The sequence below is a fragment of the Pinus tabuliformis genome, chromosome 8 (genome assembly GCF_031772625.1).
Source record: "Pinus tabuliformis cultivar Carrire ecotype Pingquan chromosome 8, CPIR1, whole genome shotgun sequence".
Classification (NCBI taxonomy): Eukaryota; Viridiplantae; Streptophyta; class Pinopsida; order Pinales; family Pinaceae; genus Pinus; species Pinus tabuliformis.
In genome coordinates this window covers 832,850,271-832,873,755 of record NC_142294.1, presented here as the reverse complement: position 1 = coordinate 832,873,755, position 23,485 = coordinate 832,850,271, and the positions used below count along the sequence as shown (strand labels likewise).

At 36.9% G+C, this 23,485-nt stretch overlaps 1 protein-coding gene and 1 long non-coding RNA gene across 3 annotated transcripts; one reads left to right on the top strand and one right to left on the bottom strand.

Moving 5' to 3' along the window:
* Positions 1–8,461: 8,461 nt before the first annotated feature.
* On the bottom strand, positions 8,462–9,455 carry LOC149238168 (uncharacterized). 2 transcript variants are annotated; one of them, XR_016246366.1, is made up of 3 exons: positions 9,197–9,455; positions 8,973–9,094; positions 8,462–8,787 (listed from the first exon to the last, which is right to left on the bottom strand). It is a non-coding gene; the product is annotated as an uncharacterized LOC149238168 (long non-coding RNA). The 2 variants fall into 2 exon arrangements; XR_016246365.1 differs by having other exon boundaries at positions 8,973–9,075.
* A 924-nt stretch (positions 9,456–10,379) lies between these two features.
* LOC149238167 (beta-galactosidase 8-like) lies at positions 10,380–22,838 on the top strand. The gene is made up of 4 exons (XM_089372926.1): positions 10,380–10,514; positions 17,912–18,004; positions 18,086–18,229; positions 18,726–22,838. Exons 2-4 carry the CDS (start codon positions 17,918–17,920, stop codon positions 18,756–18,758), a joined length of 264 nt encoding a protein of 87 aa, XP_089229052.1. The 5' UTR covers positions 10,380–10,514; positions 17,912–17,917; the 3' UTR covers positions 18,759–22,838.
* Positions 22,839–23,485: the final 647 nt, after the last annotated feature.

The following is a 23,485-nucleotide window of genomic DNA, read 5'->3' as shown; positions in this document are numbered from 1 at the left end:
AACAATGGAAATTCCAACAAGATTTTGATAAAAATTTGGCGGAAATTTTGGAATCGAGGTTACAGTTGTAAAGCTTTGAGATTTTGGATGCCCCATGGGTTTTCGATGGTGTTGAATCCATTTCCACCATCAAAAACAATATTCAAGTACTCATGGTGTCAACTTTTGTGAAAAGAAATTGCCGGATTCTAGTGATTTTTGGTCATCCAAGAGAAATTGATGCCTCAGTAGACAATGCCATAAATTATAGCATAGTGTAACGAGGAGACATTTTTGCCTGGAAAACAATGGAAATTTTGGTTCGATTTTGACAAAAATCTAGAGGAAAATTTGGAAATATGGGTTACAGTTGTTAAGCTTCAAGATTTTGGGTGTGTTAAGGGTTTTTTTATGGTGTTGAATCAATTTCCATCATAAATTGATGTCTCAGTAGACAATGCCATAAATTATTCTAGTTGATATGATATTTTTGAATGATAGTCGTCTCATTGCTAAATTAACGTAATGATAAAATGGTTCCTGCAAGTTTGCGTGTTATCACCGCTGAAAATAAGTAGCTTACCAATGGGTATTAAATGAGCAGGGTATTTGTATTCCCACCATTAAATTTTGGCAGGTATACAACTGCTACTCATTTGTCCAATTTGGCGTGAGAAATGCTAACAAATCGAACAAATTGATGTGAAAGTCAAGTCACAATTTCTGTATAAAATATTTATACAATTGAATTCAATCAATGATAGAGTTCCATCTCACATACTTTCAAAAGAAAATGCAAGTGCTTGGCTATTTTACACAAATATTTCGAGTAAAATGTCTTCAATACATGACTTTGGAATAAAATATCTTCAATCATGACGTATCAAACATTGTTAAAATATATCTTACTAACCATGTGGTATTTGGAATAAAATATATGGAATAGATAACATATTAGAGATTTCAAACATTGTTAAAAATACTTCTCACTCATCAAATGGCGCATCCCTTCTGAATGTAAGGTTGGAATTGGAATAATAGCAATTGCACCAGATGTTGCAAAGGAAACGTCGTAAGGCTATAAATTCGAAAGAATAGCGACATATAAAAGATCATTGAATATAAAAATTAGTAAACAAAATGTCATTCAAAGCTAGAAAATAAAAATAAATCACTTACATTATACAAAATTTATATCAATTATATGAACATCCAAACCAATTAATATATATATGATTATTAAATAAATTCGAAAGAATAGCGACATATAGAAGATCATTGAATATAAAAATTAGTAAATAAAATGTCATTCAAAGCTAGAAAATAAAAATAAATCACTTACATTATACAAAATTTATATTAATTATATGAACATCCAAACCAATATATATATATATATATATATATATATATATATATATATATGATTATTACAAAAACAATTGCAGAGAAAGAAAATTCCATGGTTAGTTTTCTTAATCAAATTCCCCTGAAATAATGACTTACCAAGATATCCATTTCTGCTCATCAATGGTTTCGAACTCAACAAACTTTACATCTACCACCCTAAATATTCCTTCTATGAGTGTTCTAGTTTTATCTATCACTTTAATCCTCCCGAGGGCTTCCAAATACCTGAGCTTTGATGAGGAGGCCTGTTTTAGTAGCATGGGCTAATCCACAAGCTGTGGCCACTGGAGTTGTGATAACCAATACACATGTGCAAGCAGTCACCAGAACAACTAAGACTTTGTAAACCCATTTTCGAAATCCAAGCGAGCGGTCAATCAAAGGTTTGCGAAATCCAAGCGAGTGGTCAATCAAAGGTGCCAATGTCATCGCTATAGCTATATAAGCATTCCAATACAACAAAGCGCCATTCCCTCCTTCCAGCAACATCAAAGCCCCATTCACTCCTTCCAGCAAGGCGCCAAAAAATGAAATGGCCTAAGCCGATGCAGTAAACTTTTCTCTCCAACGGGTAGGCAAGAAGTAGTATTTGTTGTTCCTCTGCCAATCTTGTCACCTACTACCAGTATTAGGGTGGAAATAGTAGGCGAAACAACGGCCAACCATTACTCCTAGCAACCACAGATGTACTAACCCGAAAGTTTTCAAGCAACCATAGATGTACAAACCCGAAAGTTTTCAGGCAAAAGCCACCAATTGGGCAGAAAATGAGAAAATTGGAGTTGTAACAGAAGTGCATAAGTGCATCTTGCTGGGACATCAACGGAATGGAGCTATGGACACAATGGACGAGTGACCATGGAAGCTTTGGCACATATCTGTAAAAAAATTACAAGAAAATTGTTAGGGTTTATATTTTCCTTTCACGAACCTTTTTTTGATGATCGAACGAAAATTTTTAGGGTTTAATTTTTCTTTCCAACAAACTTTTCTATGATGATCGAACGATTGGACATTCTCTAACACATGATCCAATGATCAAGAGTAATGACAAGTAGGTGAGAGGGAATTAATTTTTCTTTCCAACAAACTTTGCTATGATGATCGAACGATTCGACATTCTCCAATCCTCTAACACGTGATCCAATGATCCATAGTAATGACAAGTAGGTGAGAGGGAAGTTCTTTCGAGAGGGAAACACCTTATGACGTTCACATGGACAAAAAAAATCATCATTTCATATGGCACTTGTCCATATGACTTTTTTTTAATTAATCAATTTAATTCAATTGATAAAAAGATGGTAACTTACTTTGGGAATAAATGTCAACCTTTCATTTGTAAATATTATTGAGAATATTCTAAAATATTCAATGAGATTAATTCCCTACCATCCACCATTCAAAATTATGGAAGGCATATTCCAAAATAGACACACCCATGGCTTAATTATAAGTTTATTTTATATAATTATAATTATTATTAAAAAATTAATTGTGTCTATTTTGTGATAGTGCTTCTTTATCTCCAAAGTAGTTATGTCATTGTCTCCCTTTTAATTAGGTTGATTAATATAAAAGATATGTCCCATGAACAAGTGTCATATGAAGTTATAATTTCTTGGGCATGCAATATTGATAAATTTTGATATTGGCCCATGGTATTGTAACAAAGTCTATTTATAAATGAAGAATGCCCATGGTAAATTGGGGATAAGTCTTAATGGTTAAGAATCTTGTTATATGTATATATGGTTAAATTATATATTAATTCTTTTTACAATTAATAATAATAATAATTTAAAATAAAGCTATGATTTAGTTAGTTTTTATGATATTTTCAATTTTAACAACGTGACATGTATGATAAAATAATTAATTGTGTGGTTGAATTGAGGCTTCTGTGATCCATATCAAGTTTATGAGAAGAGACTTCAGCGAAAATCACATCATAATTCATTTGTCAACGCGTTTCGAACCAATGAGTGTGGTTCATTGTCACAACGAGTTGAAGAACCAAATCATGGATGCATGTTAAATAGATAGAGCAGGTCCTCAAACGGTTATATTTGACTGGGAAACAACTAAATTTGACAGGACAACTAGGTTGGACCAACGACTACTAAGCAACAGCTAAGTTTGACTGGGCACCGAGACCATGGAATAGGGAGAGGAAAAATTAATTATTTGATTAATTTTTAAGTTTGTTTAGTTATATTTATTACCATATGATAGAGTATTAATAATCTATTACTAGGCCTTTTTATTAAAATTAAATAGATAAATAGTTAGTTAGTTAACTTAAGGGATACCATGTTATATTTAATTTAATTCCAAGAACCATAACCTAATAACTCATAAAACATGTTAATTTATGAAATAATAAGAAATTTCTTTAAATAGATAACATTTTAAATTAGTTAAATAATGACCCCATACTAACTAAAGGGAATCCAACAATATTTCGACAATTATCAATCCAAGACATTATGTGTGACATGGAGTTTGGGATTAGGAGCTTGCCCGATAATATTAAGGACACGATTAGGAAAGATTGCATTGTTGTCCTTAGGAAGGCAAAGCCCCCTAGGAGCAATATTAGCAAGGTTGAGTTTGAGGCCCTCAAATCCCTGAACCATAACAAGGACATTGTGGTTCTCAAAGCCAATAAAGGAGGGGTTGTTGTCATCCTTAATAAGGATGATTACCAACAGAAGATGTTGGACCATCTTTGTAACAGTGGCAACAGCTATAAAAAGCTTAACAAAAATCCCCTGAAGAAGGTCTCGAGAACTGTTTCTCTAGCTATTAAATCTAGCAACACTGTGGGTTCCTTTTGCCATAAGCTTATTGAGAGTAGCCCCATCACTCCTCGGATCTATGGTCTTCCAAAGATTCAAAAAGAGGGGGCGACCTCAGGCTGATTGTCAATACCATAGGTGGTCCAACCTACCTCCTTGCTAAATTCCTAGCCTTGAAGCTTAGACCCCTTGTTGGCCTCACAGAGTCATTTGTTAAAGACTTTTCGTCCTTTGTCAATGAGCTTAAAGTCATCAAATTCGACCCTGAGGACATTCTTGTGAGTTTCGATGTGGTTTCCCTTTATACTTGCATTCCTATAAGGGAGGCCATTGAGGTCATCAACCACCTTACTAATCCTGACACCGCTCATTTAGTTGCAATTTGTCTCACATCCACTTTTTTCAGCTTTGAAGGGGAATTCTATGAACATACCTGTGGGGTTGCCATGGGCTCCCCCCTGTCCCGGTTGTTGCTAATCTCTTTATGGAAGACTTTGAGTCCAAAGCTTTTTCCTTAGCTCGTCTCTTGCCCAAGATCTGGAATAGATTTGTTGACGACACTGGTGTCATCTAGTCTCATGGCCAGGAAGAATTGGAACTATTTTTCCAGCATATCAACAATCAATCCTCATCCATAAAGTTCACTATGGAGCAAGAAGTTGATGGGTGTTTACCTTTCCTGGATGTTCTCATCTCTGAGAATGATGACAGTTCTTTCTCCCACCAAGTGTTTAAGAAGAAAACTCATACTGAGCAGTATCTTCATGCCAGCTCCCATCATTTCCCTGCTCAGAAGTTGGGTGTCCTCAACACGCTTGCGACTTGAGTGCTGAGAATCTCCGATGAAAAGAACCTCGATAGAGAGAAAGCCCATCTCCTTAACGTGTTTGTTAATAATGTTTATAGTAGGCACCAGGGTCTGAAAGCTTTCCTTAAAGCCAGCAAAGGTCCCAAGGTTAAGGGAGACCCTAAGGATCGTGTCTCAGGGTTCATCTCCCTTTCATCCAAGGGACCACGGATAAGATTGCAAGGATCCTTAGAAAGCATAATGTTCCCTCTACTTTTAGATCCCTTAACACCATACGTAGGTCCCTTAGATCTGTAAAAGACCCTATTGACCCCAAGGACATGAAAGGTGTCTATGTTATTCCTTGCTCCTGTGGTACCCCCTATGTTAGTGAGACGGGGCGTTCGATTAATTAAAGAATTTAAGAACATTCAACTGACATTAAGCACGGGAGGACCCGGTCTTCCGCCTTGGCAGAGCATGTGGAAAAAAACAAAGCATCACATATGCATTGAGGAGGCCCAGGTCATTGCCAAGATTACTCCCTTTCATCACCGGAAATTTAGGGAGGCCATCGAAATTGAAAAAAGGTTGAGGAATCGAACTCCTTTTCTAGCATCTCAATAATCAATCCTCATCCATAAAGTTCACTATGGAGCAAGAAGTTGATGGGTGTTTACCTTTCCTGGATGTTCTCATCTTTGAGAATGATGATAGTTCTTTCTCCCACCAAGTGTTTAGGAAGAAAACTCATACTGAGCATTATCTTCATGCCAACTCCCATCATTTCCCTGCTCAGAAGTTGGGTGTCCTCAACATGCTTGCAACTTGAGAATCTCTGATGAAAAGAACCTCGATAGAGAGAAAGCCTATCTCCTTAATGTGTTTGTTAATAATGGTTATAGTAGGCACCAGGGTCTGAAAGCTTTCCTTAAAGCCAGCAAAGGTCCCAAGGTAAAGGGAGACCCTAAGGATCGTGTCTCGGGGGTTCATCTCCCTTTCATCCAAGGGACCATGGATAAGATTGCAAGGATCCTTAGAAAGCATAATGTTCCCTCTACCTTTAGACCCCTTAACACCATCCGTAGGTCCCTTAGATCTGTAAAAGACCCTATTGACCCCAAAGACATGAAAGGTGTCTATGTTATTCCTTTCTCCTGTGGGACCCCCAATGTTGGTGAGACGGGGCGTTCTATTAATCAAAGGATTCACGAACACTCAGCTGAGATTAAGCATGGGAGGACCCAATCTTCTGCCGTGGCAAATAATGCGGAAGAATCAAAGCATCACATATGCATTGAGGAGGCTGAGGCCATTACCAAGATTGCTCCCTTTCATCACCAAAAATTTAGGGAGGCCATTAGGGATGAAGACTAGAAAATTAGCAGTTGTTGGATCCCTGCCCTTTCTTCCTAGTTGCCCCGTTCCCTCTCCCGCCCTCGCCCCCACCCCTTGGGTTGTTCTTTTCTATGGTCTTCTTTGTTTCTCCCCCTCATCTTCCACACCGTCTGTTCGACTAGGTAATGAAATCCTTTTAATTGACTTAGTAAACAATTGAAACAAGTATTGTCTGTTCCTACACATTGATGAAAGAATTCCAAAACTAACCTATTGGAAACAGTATATTCTTTCTAATTTAATTACCATGTTAATTAGGGTAAAATCAATTAACATGAAATTATGTCGGATTCCTTATAGTTAGTATGAGGTCATTATCTAATGATAGGTTATCTATTTTTTCTTATTCCTACACATTGATGAAAGAATTCCATCCCTTTAGATATAATTAAATGAAATTAATATTGAATTAACTAACGTATTGGAAACACTATATTCTTTCTAATTTAATTACCATGTTAATTAGGGTAAAATCAATTAAAATGAAATTATGTTGGATTCCTTATAGTTAGTAACTATTTTAATAGGTTATCTATTTTTTCTTATTTCATATAAATTTAATGTTTTATCCATTTAGATAGTTTTAATAATATTAAATGGATCTAGGAATAAGTTATGTTTCTTGTTAATTAAATTCAAACTTTTACTTTTTAGGGTAATAAATATAACATACTAACCCCCAAAATTTAATTAACTAACTATTTGCCTTCCTAGTTTTGGGCATGTGGTATATATGATTTATGGTATCAAGCCAGGGTACCATGGTAAAACAAGCTCAGTAAATCTTGCTACATTTTCTTGTAAATACACATATGTTTAGCTCATATATTAATTCTTTTTATAATTACTATAGACCCATCTTCTAAATATAATGTTTATAAATATTAACCATTATTTTAATTTATATAATCAAATTACAATTTATACAATGTATTATAAAACACATCTTTTGATGCCTACATAAATTGCTAACTATTAATATTTATGAGCTATTTAATTTATATAAATATACTATTTATAATTTCACTCTACTATTAAAACATAATTGTAAAAAATTGTTAAAATAGTAAAAATAGCATGTACATAATTGTTTTTATATAAATGATACAAATAAGCACTAAAAAAATAGTATCCACATTGTTTTTATATAAATAATAGAAATAAGCAGTAAAAATATTTAGATCCGTATGTGTCCAAAACAAATCTATCTTTAGGAAAATAATATATGCATATATATGATAAAATATGAAATAATGAAGCAACGCGTTTTGCATTATGTTGGTTTGTTACGTATTTACTTTTTTATTTCGTATCAAAATGAGCCTACTGTGGTAAAGCTACCGGGAAGATGTAAGATTGTTACGTATTTACCTTTTTTTTATTTCGTATCAAAATGAGACTACTGTGGTAAAGCTACCCGGAAGATGTAAGATGAGAAGAGTACACATCAGTTACGAAGTGATAGAGCTAATGGTTATTATGAGGTAAGTGAGTGATTTATATGTATATTCATATTCATGGGCAAAAAAGATGTAAATGATTCTTGCATCAAGGTTGAAGCAAAAAAGGCAGTAAATGATTCTTGCATCAAGGTTGAAGCTACACTCAGAAATGACTAAAATAGTAGCATTTTGGTGTAGATCTGGGTGCCTCAGCAACCCTGGAGACAGGGATGGTGAAGGCAGCAACAATTCCTGGCCGAGAAGCAAATGGGATTCCTCTTTGTATCAGAATTGCTAATGAGACCTCTTCGATAGAGGTGTTAGCACAAATTACAATGTATAAAACTCAAGACCAACATTACTGCAATTTTCTGTAAACTCCAAGTTGTTGAAAGAGTATCAATAACCAATTCTCTTGCAGAAACCAAGATTCAGGAAAAGCATTTTTCTATACAATTTTTTTTAGCTGAGTGCAAAATTTAACTAAATTGAAGAAGTGCAGATCTGTTAAAAATTTAATACCTGTTAAAAATGTACAAATTAATGGTTAAGATTATTCAATTCGAATACAAAGAAAATTATAAATCCCAATCATTAAAAATTTTACATTATTAATGAAAAAACAAGAAGTTCACGGTTGTGAAGCTTCTTTTTCCTTACTATTTTTGCAGATAATAACTTATTGTACTTTGCTTTTTACAGATAAAGCTCTGCCTCCGCTTAAAAATACATCCTCCCTAATGGATGGAACACGGTTCAAGATCAATATTGTTGACCTAATCCACCTTAAAATTATTTTGAACAGACAATACACAATACTCTGATTTACAAACATGAATAAGAGTATCGAGACAGATGAAAAGAATGAAAACATTGTGATGTTCAGCAGGATAGCAGGATATCTGGTGAGTGAACCATCTCATCACTTTAAGAGGAAGCTTTAACAGACCAACTGCCATGTTTACCAGCCCTGAAATGCATATACAACATGGGCATAGGCAAGTCAATATCGAAATATTCAAAACTGATACAAGATATGGCAACAAAAACTCATATTCCAGAAATTTATAATCAACTGGCCATACAATTTAAATGTTAAGAACCCAGAAATCTGAAAAAGTGGATATGTTGAGAGATTTGCAAAAGGAAACTTACCCCAAGATCCAGATGATTGCACCCAAAACTGCAAAGATGAGGGACAATAATGCAAAGGGAAGACCCAATGAAAACCTCTGCAATCGCCCATTTGTCTGAGTACCTGAATCTCAGAAATTTTACTGCACGATGTTTTTGACTTGTAATCAACTGGCCATACAATTTAATTCTTAAAAACCCAGAAATTAGTGGATATGTTGAGAGATTTGCAAAAGGAAACTTACCCAAGATCCAGACGATTGCACCCAAAACTGCAAAGATGAGGGACAACATGCAAAGGGAAGACCCAATGAAAACCTCTGCAATGGCCCATTTGTCTGAGTACCTGAATCTCAGAAATTTTACTGCACGATGTTATTGACCGATATCTGTGTATGATCTGACACTGCGAATGTAGTAATTCTCCAATGCAAATATAGCTCGGATCAATGGAGGGTTGTTTATACATAATTTACATTATCAGATGATGTTTGTCAACGAGGTCAGCTTCATTGCAAGTTCCTTCCATCCTAGAAGATTGCAAGCTCCTTCCATCCTAGAAGAACCTGTCTCTGATATATGGAATAGATAACATATTAGAGATTTCAAACATTGTTAAAAATACTTCTCACTCATCAGATGGCGCATCCCTTCTGAATGTAAGGTTGGAATTGGAATACAAGATTACTAAGTGTAAAGCTCTGGACGGTCTGCACAAAGGGTGTTGCATATGTCATGAGAATGGAGGAGGGCCCTCGTATATATCAGATAAAGATGACACTATTTGAAGATCGTTGGCACTAATCGAAGATGACAGGGAGCAGATCAAAGCTTGGTTAGAATCTAGATGGTTGCTGCTGTTGAAATATTGGCCGAAGGTTAGTGTACTTTTCAACGTATGGATTTGTTTCCATTTTCTTAGTTCTGAAGATTCTGAACGGATTTTGGCGTCTCTTTGGGTTAAGGGTAGGGGGTTTTCTTATATTACAAAGGTGGAGTGTGGGTTTCGATCCCTTTAAGCAAACACCAAGGAGGAAGTTCCTGTGGGCGAAGTTGACATGTTTATATTTAGAAGTGTACACTGTATAAGTGATTGAGGAAATTGCGAATTGCATTGGTAACATTAGAATTGTATTAATAATAAAATAGTATAGATCTATTTTAAATAAAGATCTAATATGAGAAGAATCTAATATTTTCATCTACAATTTTGATGATGGACATATAGCTTTACATATTATATTGGGCTATAAGCTGTAGAATGAGCTCCCAACTAAGACTAGAGATAGCATGGGTTTTGGTGGAGATTAATTACAGTGGAGGTTTGATGGCGGAAATGAATCTCCGATGGGGCTCGTACTCTTTTAAGCTTTACATGGACTGCTAGGGGGTTCCATTCATATGTTTACAGTGCCATGAGATGGGGGCACTTGTTGGCCGCTTGCCCAAAGAAATTCTCTGCTTTACATTGTCCGCGTTCAAAGGTTGCTCGTGAGCCTAATTCGCGGGCACATTTCGAGGACACTTCCAGATGGTTGGTGACTCCTCGGTCCTTGGTTCTAGGTAATACTAATTCCCCATCTCTGTCGTTTCATAAGGATGGTTTTTCTAAGTCCCCGTCACTCAAGATGGTCGGCTCTGTGGGGAATTTGCTGCCAACCGGGGAATTTTCTGCCCCAACCCTGGGTTCTTTTTCACAACCTCTCGGATGTTCTGAAGCTCCGCCTTTGTCACAATAGCATCATATCGGCCAAGATATTAGGGGGTCTTCAGATCCTATGTGCTCCTCTAGCTTGCCCCTCACCGTTGGAATTGGAGGTTCTGGTCATTCACATGTTTCTGTTCCTAGCCCTAAGTACTCTAAGTTTTCTCGGTTGTAGGGGAAGAAGCCATGTAGATGTCCCCTGATAGGGATATAGGGGCCTTATCTCAAAATACATCCTCAATGTATGGGAACCTTATCTCAAAATACATCCTCTGACAATTATGAAGTCCTTCCAGCCTCCAAAGGGAAAGAATAAACCTGTGCCACAACGGAACGTATCGACTAGGAAAAAGAGGTTTACATAATTCAAAAAGGTCTCCATGTGCAACCAATCTGGTATGCCTATTTGTCTTGGGTCGGAGGGTGTTTCTAGGACACAACTACATGCTGATCCTGACTATATTTATGGGAGATTTCGATTTCTGATTTCACTAGCTCTCGGGTCCTTAGAGGGGATATGCTCGATATGCAGGTGCCCCCATGAATGTTTTATCCTGAATACAAGGGGTTTGGGATTTGGGAGCGGCCCATATATCTAGATCTCTTAGGGGTCTTATTAGGATGCACAATCCTTCTGTGATGCTCGTAGAAGAGACTATGATCCCTCAAGAAAAATCTTGGGAGGCATTACTTTCGATTTTCCAAGATTGGTACGTATGTGCTTCTAATGTTGCGGGTCACTCCGGTGGCTTGGGTGGGATGTGGAATACTAAGGTCATATCATTGAAAGCTTAGCTCTCATGTGCAGGCATCATCATGACCGTCCATTTGATGAGATCTAATCTCAGGATTCACATCATCAACTTGTATGCACCATATTCTGGCCGGAGGATATTCTGGGAGCATATCGTCGATTCTTGCCTGTTAGGTCTGAATTCTCTTATTATTGCAGTGGACCTTAATATGACGATGGGGAAGGATGGGAAGGATAAACTAGGGGGGTACAAGGCTAAGGAGAAGGATATGTCATCTTTTTTCAAGGATGTGATGGTTTTGCAAGCTCTCAAAGATATTGTTCCTAGCCCTATTGCTCCTACTAAGCAAAACGGTTCCATAAGGTCGAAAGGAATATCCAAAAGATTGGATCGATTAATTATCATTGAGTCATTGTATAATGGCCTATCTGGGATTAAATCTATGATTATCCCCTCTTTCATATCTGATCACCAACCGAAACTATTGTCATGGGTGGGATAGGGCATGAGGTGGACTTATCCATTCAAATTTAATTCTGCATGGTTGAAATTGAAGGATTTTGGAACATTGGTTTCAGAAGATTGGAGGACAGTTTTTCCCCTCCAAAGGACCATATGGGTTCCATCTGTGATAAATTAAGGAACCTTGAAAATGGATTCAGCATTTGGGAAATGGACAAGAAGGTTGCTGAAAGAAAGTCTTTATTCGATATTGAAAGTGCACTTCGATATTTCAATGACCCTTGCGACCCTTTAATTTTTTCTGAGCAATACAGGTCTAAAATTCTGGAACTAGAGGAGAAAAAGAGATAGATTCTCTTGATTCAGGAGGCTGAGTGGTGCATGACATGTCGGGCTATTTGGGTAGCTGTTGGCAATAAAAACACCAAATTTGTTGACATGCATGCAAGCAAAAGGAAAAGGTCAATGCCATCAGGGGTATATGGGATGAAGATGGACATCTTTTTAATGCTCAATTGGATATTGAAGAGGCAGTTGTCAAACAGTTTAGCGGGCAACTTAAAGAAAATGCACAAGATTTTTCATTGCCAATGGAGTTCATTTCCCACATGCCTAAAATGTTTTCTGAGGCTGATAATAAACATCTGGGTCGACTGATTATGAGGGAGGGATTGACTGCAGTTTTGAAGGATTGTGCGAAAGAAAAAAGCACTGGGCCAGATGGATGGGGTGGAATTATTTATCCATTTCTTGGAGTTGATGATCCCGGACCTTCTAGTGGTTTTAAAAGAGTCAAAGACTCTTAGTCACATATCTAGGGCCATTAATGCTACATTTATTGCTCTAAATCTCTAAGAGGGAGAATCCTAATAATTTTGCGGACTTCCGACTAATTTCACTGTGCAATTTCGTTTACAAGATGATTTCAAAATTAATTGCTTCCCGGCTTAAAAAGACTATCTCTTCACATTTCTCCTGAGCAATTCGGATTTCTATAGCACAAGAATGTATTCATTCCATGAAAATCCGGAAGATGAAGGCTTGTATGCTTATTTGCGGACTTACGACCAATTTCACTCTGCAATTTCGTTTACAATATGATTTCAAAATTAATTGCTATAGCACAAGAATGTATTCATTCCATGAAAATCCGGAAGATAAAGGCTTGTATGCTTATTTGCGGACTTCTGACCAATTTCACTGTGCAATTTCGTTTACAAGATGATTTCAAAATTAATTGCTTCCCGGCTTAAAAAGACTATCTCTTCACATTTCTCCTGAGCAATTCGGATTTCTATAGCACAAGAATGTATTAATTCCATGAAAATCCGGAAGATGAAGGCTTGTATGCTTAAAGTCGATTTGGTCAAAGCCTACGATTTTGTGGATTGGGAGTTTCTGAGGTTGGTTATGCATCAGGTAGGCGTTGACCCTCATATCATATCATCAGATGGATTATGGTATATATCAATTCAACAAATTTTGCAGTTATCATCAATGGCTTCCCGACATAGTTCTTCAGGGATTTTAGGGGTTTGCGACAAGGTTGTGCCTTATCACTTCTCCTTTTTCTTCTCGTCATTGATTGTCTGAACCGTAAAATGGGGATGCAAGGAATAAGGGTTTGATTTTGGGTGTGCAGGTGACAAGGCACATTGTTATTAGTCATTTGATGTTTGTTGATGACTTATTCTTTAGATGCGAGACAAATCTAGATGAATGGGTGCACATTCACAAGATTATGATGACTTATTAGTCCTTGCCTGGGACTAATAGCGATCGATCGATTGTTGACCATACATTAACTGGTCCTTTGACCAAAAAAATTTGTGCACTATCAAAGTTTAACCAAAGTTTATCTCTGCAAATATCGGTGTAAGAAATTTATAACCAAAGTTGCGAATTGGAGGTCTTATTGCACGCTTCACGTGCCCCGATGTTATTTCAGCGGGGACAAAATATTTTACCGTGTTTTATGTTCAGGGTGTGCATGTTCTTCTCCGTGCCCTGCATGAGCGCCTTGCATGCAGCCAGTGCCAGATGTCTCTCGCTCGGGCTATCAATTCTCCGTAGAAGGCAGCTACCAGCAGCTTGGGAGAGTAGTTCAACATCGATCCTCCGCACCGTGGATTTCAAGCGAACCCAGTTTGCCACAGACCTTGAGCCGAAGCTCCTCCAGAAAAGCTGAGCAGTCGTCGTTTTGGAGGCCTCTGAACGATGAAACGCCTAACGAACCCGACGACGTGGAGACCAGAAATGAGCCTTTGCAAGCTGAGAGTTCAAAATCGCAGAGTACCGAGAAGAAGATTTCCCCTGCACAGGTGCAAAATGATCCCGTTTTTACGCATACTGACACTGAGAATCCTCTTATTTCGTTAGAATGCTTCATCTTTTTGTAGAAAATAAGGGGGATTCGGGGATTCGTGTGTTTTTTAAATTTCAAGCAATAAAATTTGAAGATCACATAGTTATAGTTTTTGTACTTTTCACCATTTTTACTCCAGCATTTCACCCTACAGGTCAGCCTTCTCTCATACCTACCTATCCTACGGTTTAGGTTGAGCGCACTATATCTTGAAATTAGCAGGAGTCCTTCTTTAATTTGTTTTCTTGTTTCAGTTGGAGTCTACTATGGTTATGTTCAATCTCGACTCAAACATTTATACATGTCTTTGTGGCCTAAATTCTCTGTAACATTTAGTTTTACATAGAAGAATAACTTCAAATGATGATTAGCACAGTTGTATCAACACCATATATTTTTATTTTAAGTTTTCAACTATCTGTGTGCTTCATATGAGACACTTGTATGTATTTTTTTCCATTTATAAGATAACAAAGTTTTTGTGTAGCCATGTGTGTACCAATCAAAGTTTGATTATAAATATTTTTATATAACTTTTCCTCTCAACTAAGTTTACATTTAAAGTAATAATTTTTTACTTCGTTTATATTTTATATGTTTATTGATAGATATATGCATTGTTCAACACTTTAGATCGGGAAATATTTGAAGCTGAATGTCTGGTATTATGTATTCTTCCCTTGCAAGCCGTTGATACTGGGACTGATCCGATTGTTCCTGTCCATCATGTGGTAGCCGAGGTTCCATCCATGGCAGCCTAGGATGTTCCGCGTAGCCGAGGAGGATTAGAAGCTACTGCTTTTTGTTCGTCGGGAAGGGCAATCGCTAAGAAGAAAAGCTCCATACCTTGTCTGCTAAGGGGCACGACTGGGGTTTGTCAAAGGGGCATTCTAGGGCTATGTTTGGTGGAATAAAACATATGTTTCTTCCAGATCTCAAGGCAGTTGCAGGTATTCAGGCCCCTGAGCAGGGTGATGACAGGTTAACCACCGGTCCCTACACCTGGTGATGATGATGCACAGTTTCAGGCACTGTACACCCAAACGTTCTTGAAAATGCATTAGATAAGGGATTATATAAACCACCTAATGAATAAGTGAAATAAGTGAAATTGCAGTACCATCTACGTTAGCATATTTAACAACAGAAGAAGCAGTTCAAGATTGATACCAGCGTGAGTCTTTGATCTAGTTTAAGAACCTGTAAAAGCGTTCATTTAAGCTTCTTATAATAGTTGCAGCACTGTATGATCCACTCACACACTTAATCTAATTGATCAAGTTCAGTCAAGCTACGGGTATTGTCTCAAATCAGTCAATTCATATGTCCTTCCTCTGCACAATCGTCAATTACAGAACCATTAGAGCTCCAAATGCATCAAATCTCTGGTACAAGGGGTTTAAAAATACATTTTTAGTAGGGAGGGGCATGTGGGGCTGCATGCAAGCCCCATGTGGCTACTGTGAAAGTTTTATTTTTTTATATTTAACTTTATATTAGTGACTATACTTTTTACTTTTATTTTTTATTAATTTTTCTCTCCATATGAACTACAAATTTAATATAAAATAAATTTTACCACCCTTGCATGCAACACACATGTATTAACCAATATTGTTGTGGGTTCGCCATGTCTTAAATGCATGGAGAGGAAATTTCGATTTTCGATTTTCCAGTGCTAAGCTGCCCAGATGACGCATTCTTGATTTTGTAATTACCTAAAGTGTGTTGGGATGCCTAGGGGACTTTTTTTCTGAATAATATCGCTCACCCAGTCAGGCCATCAGGTCTACTCTGCTAAGGGGCACGGCTGGGGTTTGTCAAAGGGGCATTCTAGGGCTATGTTTGGTGGAATAAAACGTACGTTTCTTCCAGATCTCGAGGCAGTTGCAGGTATTCAGGCCCCTGAGCAGGGTGATGACAGGTTAACCACCGGTCCCTACACCTGGTGATGATGATGCACAATTTCAGGCACTGTACACCCAAACGTTCTTGAAAATGCATTAGATAAGGGATTATATAAACCACCTAATGAATAAGTGAAATAAGTGAAATTGCAGTAACATCTACGTTAGCATATTTAACAACAGAAGAAGCAGTTCAAGATTGATACCAGCGTGAGTCTTTGATCCAGTTTAAGAACCTGTAAAAGCGTTCATTTAAGCTTCTTATAATAGTTGCAGCACTGTATGATTCACTCACACACTTAATCTAATTGATCGAGTTCAGTCAAGCTACGGGTATTGTCTCAAATTAGTTAATTCATATGTCCTTCCTCTGCACAATCGTCAATTACAGAACCATTAGAGCTCCAAATGCATCAAATCTCTGGTACAAGGGGTTTAAAAATACATTTTTAGTGGGGACGGGCATGTGGGGCTGCATGCAAGCCCCATGTGGCGACTGTGAAAGTTTTATTTTTTTATATTTAACTTTATATTAGTGACTATACTTTTTACTTTTATTTTTTATTAATTTTTCTCTCCATATGAACTACAAATTTAATATAAAATAAATTTTACCACTCTTGCATGCAACACACATGTATTAACCAATATTGTTGTGGGTTTGCCATGTCTTAAATGCATGGAGAGGAATTTTTGAATGGAGGTCAGAGTCATGTTGTTTATTTGTGGGATTTTATCTACAATCCCAACTCATCTCATAAAACTATTCCTACACAGAAGAAGAAGGTGGGTTTCTTCTAGAAGATAACCGAAGGTATTTTGGGCACTATGTTTTCTCTGTTACTTAAGAGAGGATATAGTTCATGCAGGAATATGATATTGGTGTTGAAATTTAATGGTTTGCAGTTGTGTTATTAGCGTTCTATCTGAATAGAACCGAACATTCTGATGCTACCATGGCACTCAAAAGAAACTCTTCATTATTGGAGGTCGGAACAGCAATTATTGCCTTCCGGTCACAAAGCTTTCAGGTTATCTTTGTTCTTGTGTTTATGCTCTTTCTTGCAAGCCAGGTATCCAAGATCAAATCTAATGCAGGTAAGCTCTTTAATTTATATGTCAGTAACTTTCGCCTTCTCTTCAATTCAATTCTTTTAATTGCAAAAAAGAAATAACAATAACTGTCTATATTTTCTGGAGTTTAACTTTTTTCCTTTCTAATTACCAGTGATTTTGTTATAATTGCAAAAACGTTAATTGTTATAATTGCAAAAAAGAAATAGAAATAACTAGTTTTGTTATAATTGCAAAAAAGAAATAGAAATAACTGTTTATATTTTCGAGTTTGTTCCCTGTTTATACCTGCAAATCAATTCGTTAAGTCTATTGACTGGATTATTCCCTGGTGGTGTTGTCACCGATTACATAACATCGTGCATCTGCAAGCGTCCCTAATTGCATTGTGCACTCGCAAATAGAATATTAAGTCGTTAGCAATGACTAGATTATATTCAAATGAATAATAGGAAGATGCTCTCCTACAGAGCCTGTAAAGAAGATTCTTAAACATCAATCGCCTATTCCTATTCTAGGTTTAGAACAAACAACGGACCATTTAAGGTGATTTTATTTTGGATTTGATTTAGCAAAATATATTTGCATACTTTTCATAATTGATGATTATAAAGCTTCAATTTCAAGTTAAATGCTTGTCTTTAGTATTTTGGTCACGGTTACTAATTACAGATTTGATTTGTTTTCTTAAGAATGAGATGCAAAATTTCACTACAAAGATAGCGGAATTGATGAAGGAAGAAAAGCTCTTCGCATGGCAAGGTGGACCCATTATATTAACACAGGTACCCTGTCTTGTTGTGATACTTGTCTTCAGTGTTGAGTCTGAAGTATGGCTTTCTGGTCTGACCCATAAGTTTATGCAGATTGAGAATGAATATGGTAACGTGGAGAAACCTTATGGAGAAAAGGGCCAGTCATATATACAATGGACTGCAAAAATGGCATTATCATTAAATACAGGCCTCCCTTGGGTGATGTGCCAGCAAAAAACAGCTCCAGACCCAATTGTGAGTTTTCTTTTTGTTTTTCTGGTTTGTGCCAAACAAAAAGATATTTCAGATCCAGTTGAGAGTGTTTTCAGTTTTGTTATGTTTTCTCTTCTTGCATTCATAACAATGGAAGTCCTTGCTTCCAACATAACTTTTCTATCTCTTCAGCAATTTACTATATTCCTAGGCTTGTCCTGACATGAATAATTTCTTTATAGATCAATACCTGTAATGGTTACTACTGTGACAGTTTCAAACCTAATTCTCCTAAAAAGCCAAAGATGTGGACTGAGAATTAGGCAGGATGGTAATGTTTTCTTTGCCTCATGACAACTATAAAGCATATTTACAGGCGCTTCCGAATTTTGATTTTCACTACATCACAGAATTTACATATACTTAGGAACATTATTATGTTCGAAACAAAGCTGCAATCTATTGCCTGGGTAGAGCTTGAGTATTAGAAATGCGGGGGCTTCCTGTTCACCCTGCTAAAATATCGTTTTCATTACAGGTTTACGGCATTTGGATCGAGCATCCCTCATAGGCCTACAGAGGATGTTGCTTTTGCAGTAGCCCGATTTTACCAGAGAGGAGGAACATTCCAGAACTATTACATGGTGGGGTTTATTCTTATTTTGTATTAAGCTCAAGGCCATATGTATTAATATTTATGCTACTAAGCTCATGCAGTTATATTTATGTTTTTATTTGCATGATAACCCAGGATTTATTAAGCAACATACATCTCCCTAACCCTTAAACACATCCCAACCCTTAAGCACAAACTTTGGCCGGACAACTAGAGGTCCATTCATTGCCAGCAGTTATGACTATGATGCACCAATTGACGAATATGGTATGCAAGAGTTCCCAGTGCAAATTCTGTTCCGCAGTGAAAGTGTATTTAGATATAATTAAAATTTCTTTCATTGATTGAATGTTTTCTGGTTCAATTACCTTAATTCCACAATGGGAATTTAGAACCATTGTTAGGTCAAAGGGGGCATCTGAAAGAGCTGCACAAAGCTATAAAACTAAGTGAACCTGCTCTGATTCGAGGGCGCGTGAATACCACTTCACTTGGGAAACACCTTGAGGTTTGTTCTTCTGTTGACATTTTTTTTTGTGTAAGATGACTATTTATATTGATATTCCTCTTATGGTGTTAGGGCATAATTCTATTGATTATCATCCATGGGAGGCCTCGGGATAAAGTGGCACTCAAATTGTTCTCATGTCTGGGGATTTTTTTTATTATTATTATTTAAATTTGATTAATGTTATGATGACAAAAAAGTTCCTCTGTAGTCCTAGTTTTGTCAAGGAAGGAACTCTGTCCCTGGCATTTTACTTCTCACTGAATTGATCCAAAATCCTTAAAACCTAAAAAATTTAATGGAGAGAACAGAACAGCTTGACTGACTTTAAGGCATCAAATACTGTGGATATGCAGGCAAGAATATATTCTAAAGGTAGTAGCTTATGTGCTACCTTTCTCAGCAACAAGGGCCTTAAGCATGCAGCAACCGTGCAATTCAATGGAAACTCTTATCAGCTACCTGCTTGGTCTGTCAGTGTCTTCCCTGACTGCAAAATAATAAGGTTCGGGCAACTCAAAGAACTCGAGTTTCTCCACCCCGGCAGGGACTACCGCTACGACAGTGGCTCCCTTGTTCTTTAGAGGCGAGACAAATCTAGATGAATGGGTGCACATTCACAAGATTATTATGTCTTTTGGTGAGGCTACACGTTTATATATGACTAAATCAAAGAGGCTATACGTTTATATATGAGTAAATCAAAGTCTATTATCATTTCTGGAGACAAAGAGACTCTGGTGATTAAGGATATATGCAATCTATTTGAGATATCTTCCCTATATTTCAATGAAGGGTTTGTATACTTAGGCTTCAAATTAAAACCCAACAAGTATGGCATTAAGGATTGGGACTGACTGATTGATATATTTGGCAAGAAATTGGCTGGATGGACTCAAAGAGGGTTAGCTATGGGAGGTTGTATGACACTGATAAAGTATGTTCTGCAAAACATTTCAGTTTACTGGATGCATTTGTTTATATTGTTGATAGAGATCTTGTACAAGGGATAATCTATTTTGGACAGGTTCTTATGGTTTGGACATAATCAAATGGGGAAGATGCACTTGGTTAGATGTAAAGTTATAGCTCGTCTGGTTGTTGATGGTGGTTGGTGGCATATTGGACACTTTCCCCTTTAACAGAGCTTTAATTATAAAAAATATTCTGAGGGCTATGTCGGTGACTCGGTAATTGCATCTGGTCACATATTATCATAGAAAAATACATGAGTGGGAAAGATTTCACAATATGGATCAGGGATGGTGCTAAAAGAAAAACATGTGCATCCTATATCTGGGGCAGTATGATGAAAAACATGTGCATCCTATGTCTGGGGCAGTATGATGAAAAACATTCAATGGTTGCTTAATTTTCTTCGTTGGGATGTAGGAGATGGCACTCAGGTCGAGATTGATTTAAATGCCGTCAAGGGCTTTTCTGGGAACCACACATTATCAGTCCCTCTTCTTGACTTCCTCTGTGACAAAGGTATTTTCTATCTTAATCAAATTCATAAAAGGCGCAATAACTTCTCCATATTTCATTCATGGCTCAAGGAAGTTGAGGTGGGGTTACATGGTAATCTCGCTGTGGAATGGGGCATAGTTTTGTACTGTTGGTATCTCTATTTCTGAACAAGATGATAGGATGGTTTGGGATGTGTTGTATAAGAAAGGGCGACTGGTGGCTCGAGAAATCTATTACAGACTGCCTATGGCCAAGAAGGAATTTAAATACTATTTGTGGTTCCAATCAACATGGAAATGGGAGATTCTACAGAAACTGAAATGTTTCTGCTGGTTTGCTCTACATGATTGTGTGTTCACCTGGAAAAACTACAACTTCGGGGTTCATTGGACCATGTGTTTGTCCTATGTGCATGAGGGGTACTCAGAAAGTGAACCAAGCTATTGTTGTGTTGTCCTTTCCCTATGACGGTTTGGAATGGAGTTCTGGAAGCTTTAAACATCGTTTCCATATGGGACCATCATTCTTTCCAATTGATCGTGACACTTGGCGCCCTATGGATGAAGACATGTACACTCTAGATGTTCTTCAATTTTATTCTGAGAATGAACCTTCTCATTCTGATAATCTTAATTCTGAGGATGAATCTTATAAGGATCATATCACTTTCTATCAAATAGAGACAGGTTTAACTGATGCTATTCAAACAGGCATAGGTCAATTAAATGGTCTTACTATCGCACTCGGAGTTATGGATTTTCAGTTCATGGGAGGTAGTATGGGCTCTGTAGTAGGTGAGAAAATAACCCGTCTGATCGAGTGCGCTACCGCGGAATCTCTTCCATTAATTATGGTGTGTGCTTCCGGAGGAGCATGTATGCAAGAAGGAAGTTTTAGTTTAATGCAAATGGCTAAAATAGCTTCTGCATTATATATTCATCAGAAGGAGAAAAAGTTGTTATATATATCGATTTTGACGTCACCGACAACTGGTGGAGTGACTGCTAGTTTTGGCATGTTGGGAGATATTATTATTGCCGAACCTAAAGCGTACATTGCATTTGCAGGTAAAAGAGTAATCAAACAGACATTAGGTCAGAAAGTGATTGAAGATTTTCAGGTGACTGAGCATTTATTTGGTCATGGTTTATTTGATCTGATCGTTCCACGTAATCTCTTAAAAGGTGTTATGAGTGAACTATTTTGGTTTTACGTTTTACGGTCTTCCTTGTAAATAAAGAAAAAGAAAAAAATGAATGTTGAGTTTCCTTATCAGGAAAAAGGATCAAATCGAGTTCCTTGTAACGGAAGTGACAGTGATATAGTTTCTTATCGCGGCGAAGGAGAGAATTGCTTTTCACCCCCTTCTTATTAACAATTTATGATTCTCGAGCCTATACTAACAATCCATATAGCCAATTCTCCGCTTTCAGAAATCAGAGAAATTTTGGTCAGGATTCATGTTCTTCCACTATTTTACTTATATAGTAAGTGTTCTAATGGATCTCTATGTTGTAATATAGAACTCATTGTTGAACTCATCGAGATCTTAATTCCGAACGGTAATAAATACCAGGACTTATTAATATTTGATTAACCACGACTCTGTAAATCCCATTTACTACAAATGTTCCATGGGAATTCATTAAAGGAATATTTCCGAGAAATACAGTTTGTTTCTGTATCTTCCTACTATTCCTCCGAATCGATCTCGCTGGTACATATAATTCAAAGTAATATGTAAGGGACTGATATACAGCATCTCTCTCTTTGATGAAAGGTTCTGCTAATTCATATTCATTACCAAAAAGCCTGAATTCAATTTCTTTATCTATATCCTCAATTTTTGGAAAATTATGAAGTTCTTGCATCAAGCCCTGATCGATAAAACAACAAAATCCTTCAAATTGTATCTTACCAAATTCAGGGATTGTAAACGCTCCCTCATTTTCATCTAATCGCATTGGAAGTTTCCCATCTGTAGAAAAATCTATTCAATTATTCCCGATTGATCTATATGGATCAATTCGACAAAAAAGATTCGGATGTATATTCAGTCTTCACTATATCCCATGAAATTCTACCCGTATCCAGATATACTTCCAATTAAAAAAAAAAGGATAAGGAAGAGGTACTTTGATACTTTCTTCCAACCACGTGAAATGGAGCTATGAACGAATGAATCAAACCATTCTTAAATGTTAATCTCACTTAGAAAATTTCCTAATGAACAAATTAGATCCATTTCCTTTATGGTTGACTTTAGCATACATCTCATACTATACTTAAAGGATGGACGAATGACTTGAAAGGACAAAAGATTCGATCTGTCCATGGGATTCCCATATCTCGGCGACATAGCCAAGTGGTAAGGTGTTGCATTGCAGAAGGTTCAAGACGAGAATGAATAAAAAATATTGAATGGAATATATATTGTGAATAGAATCTGGTCAATGGAAGGCAGAAAGCGCACTTCCCTCCCCTTAAATTGTTCCATCGATGTTATTCAATAGGTGATTCGAGGATCAGATAGGAACTCTGAAAACTCGGGATCGAGCGATCATGCATTTACCTATATTGAATCGGTTCGGTCCAGTTTCAAATATTTGTTCCAACAACGAATCTTCGGAACCCTATTTTTTTTGAAAGGATGATGGATGAAAAATTGTCCCCAATTCATCGTATACCTTTTGATCATATAGGG

Excerpts from the sequence above, each read along its gene's own strand:
- LOC149238167 (XM_089372926.1), top strand. The coding sequence starts at position 17,918 with ATGCAAAATTTCACTACAAAGATAGCGGAATTGATGAAGGAAGAAAAG. Across the intron at positions 18,005-18,085 it reads GACCCATTATATTAACACAG|ATTGAGAATGAATATGGTAA; the intron begins GTACCCTGTCTT and ends AAGTTTATGCAG. Across the intron at positions 18,230-18,725 it reads AAACAGCTCCAGACCCAATT|GTTTACGGCATTTGGATCGA; the intron begins GTGAGTTTTCTT and ends TTTTCATTACAG.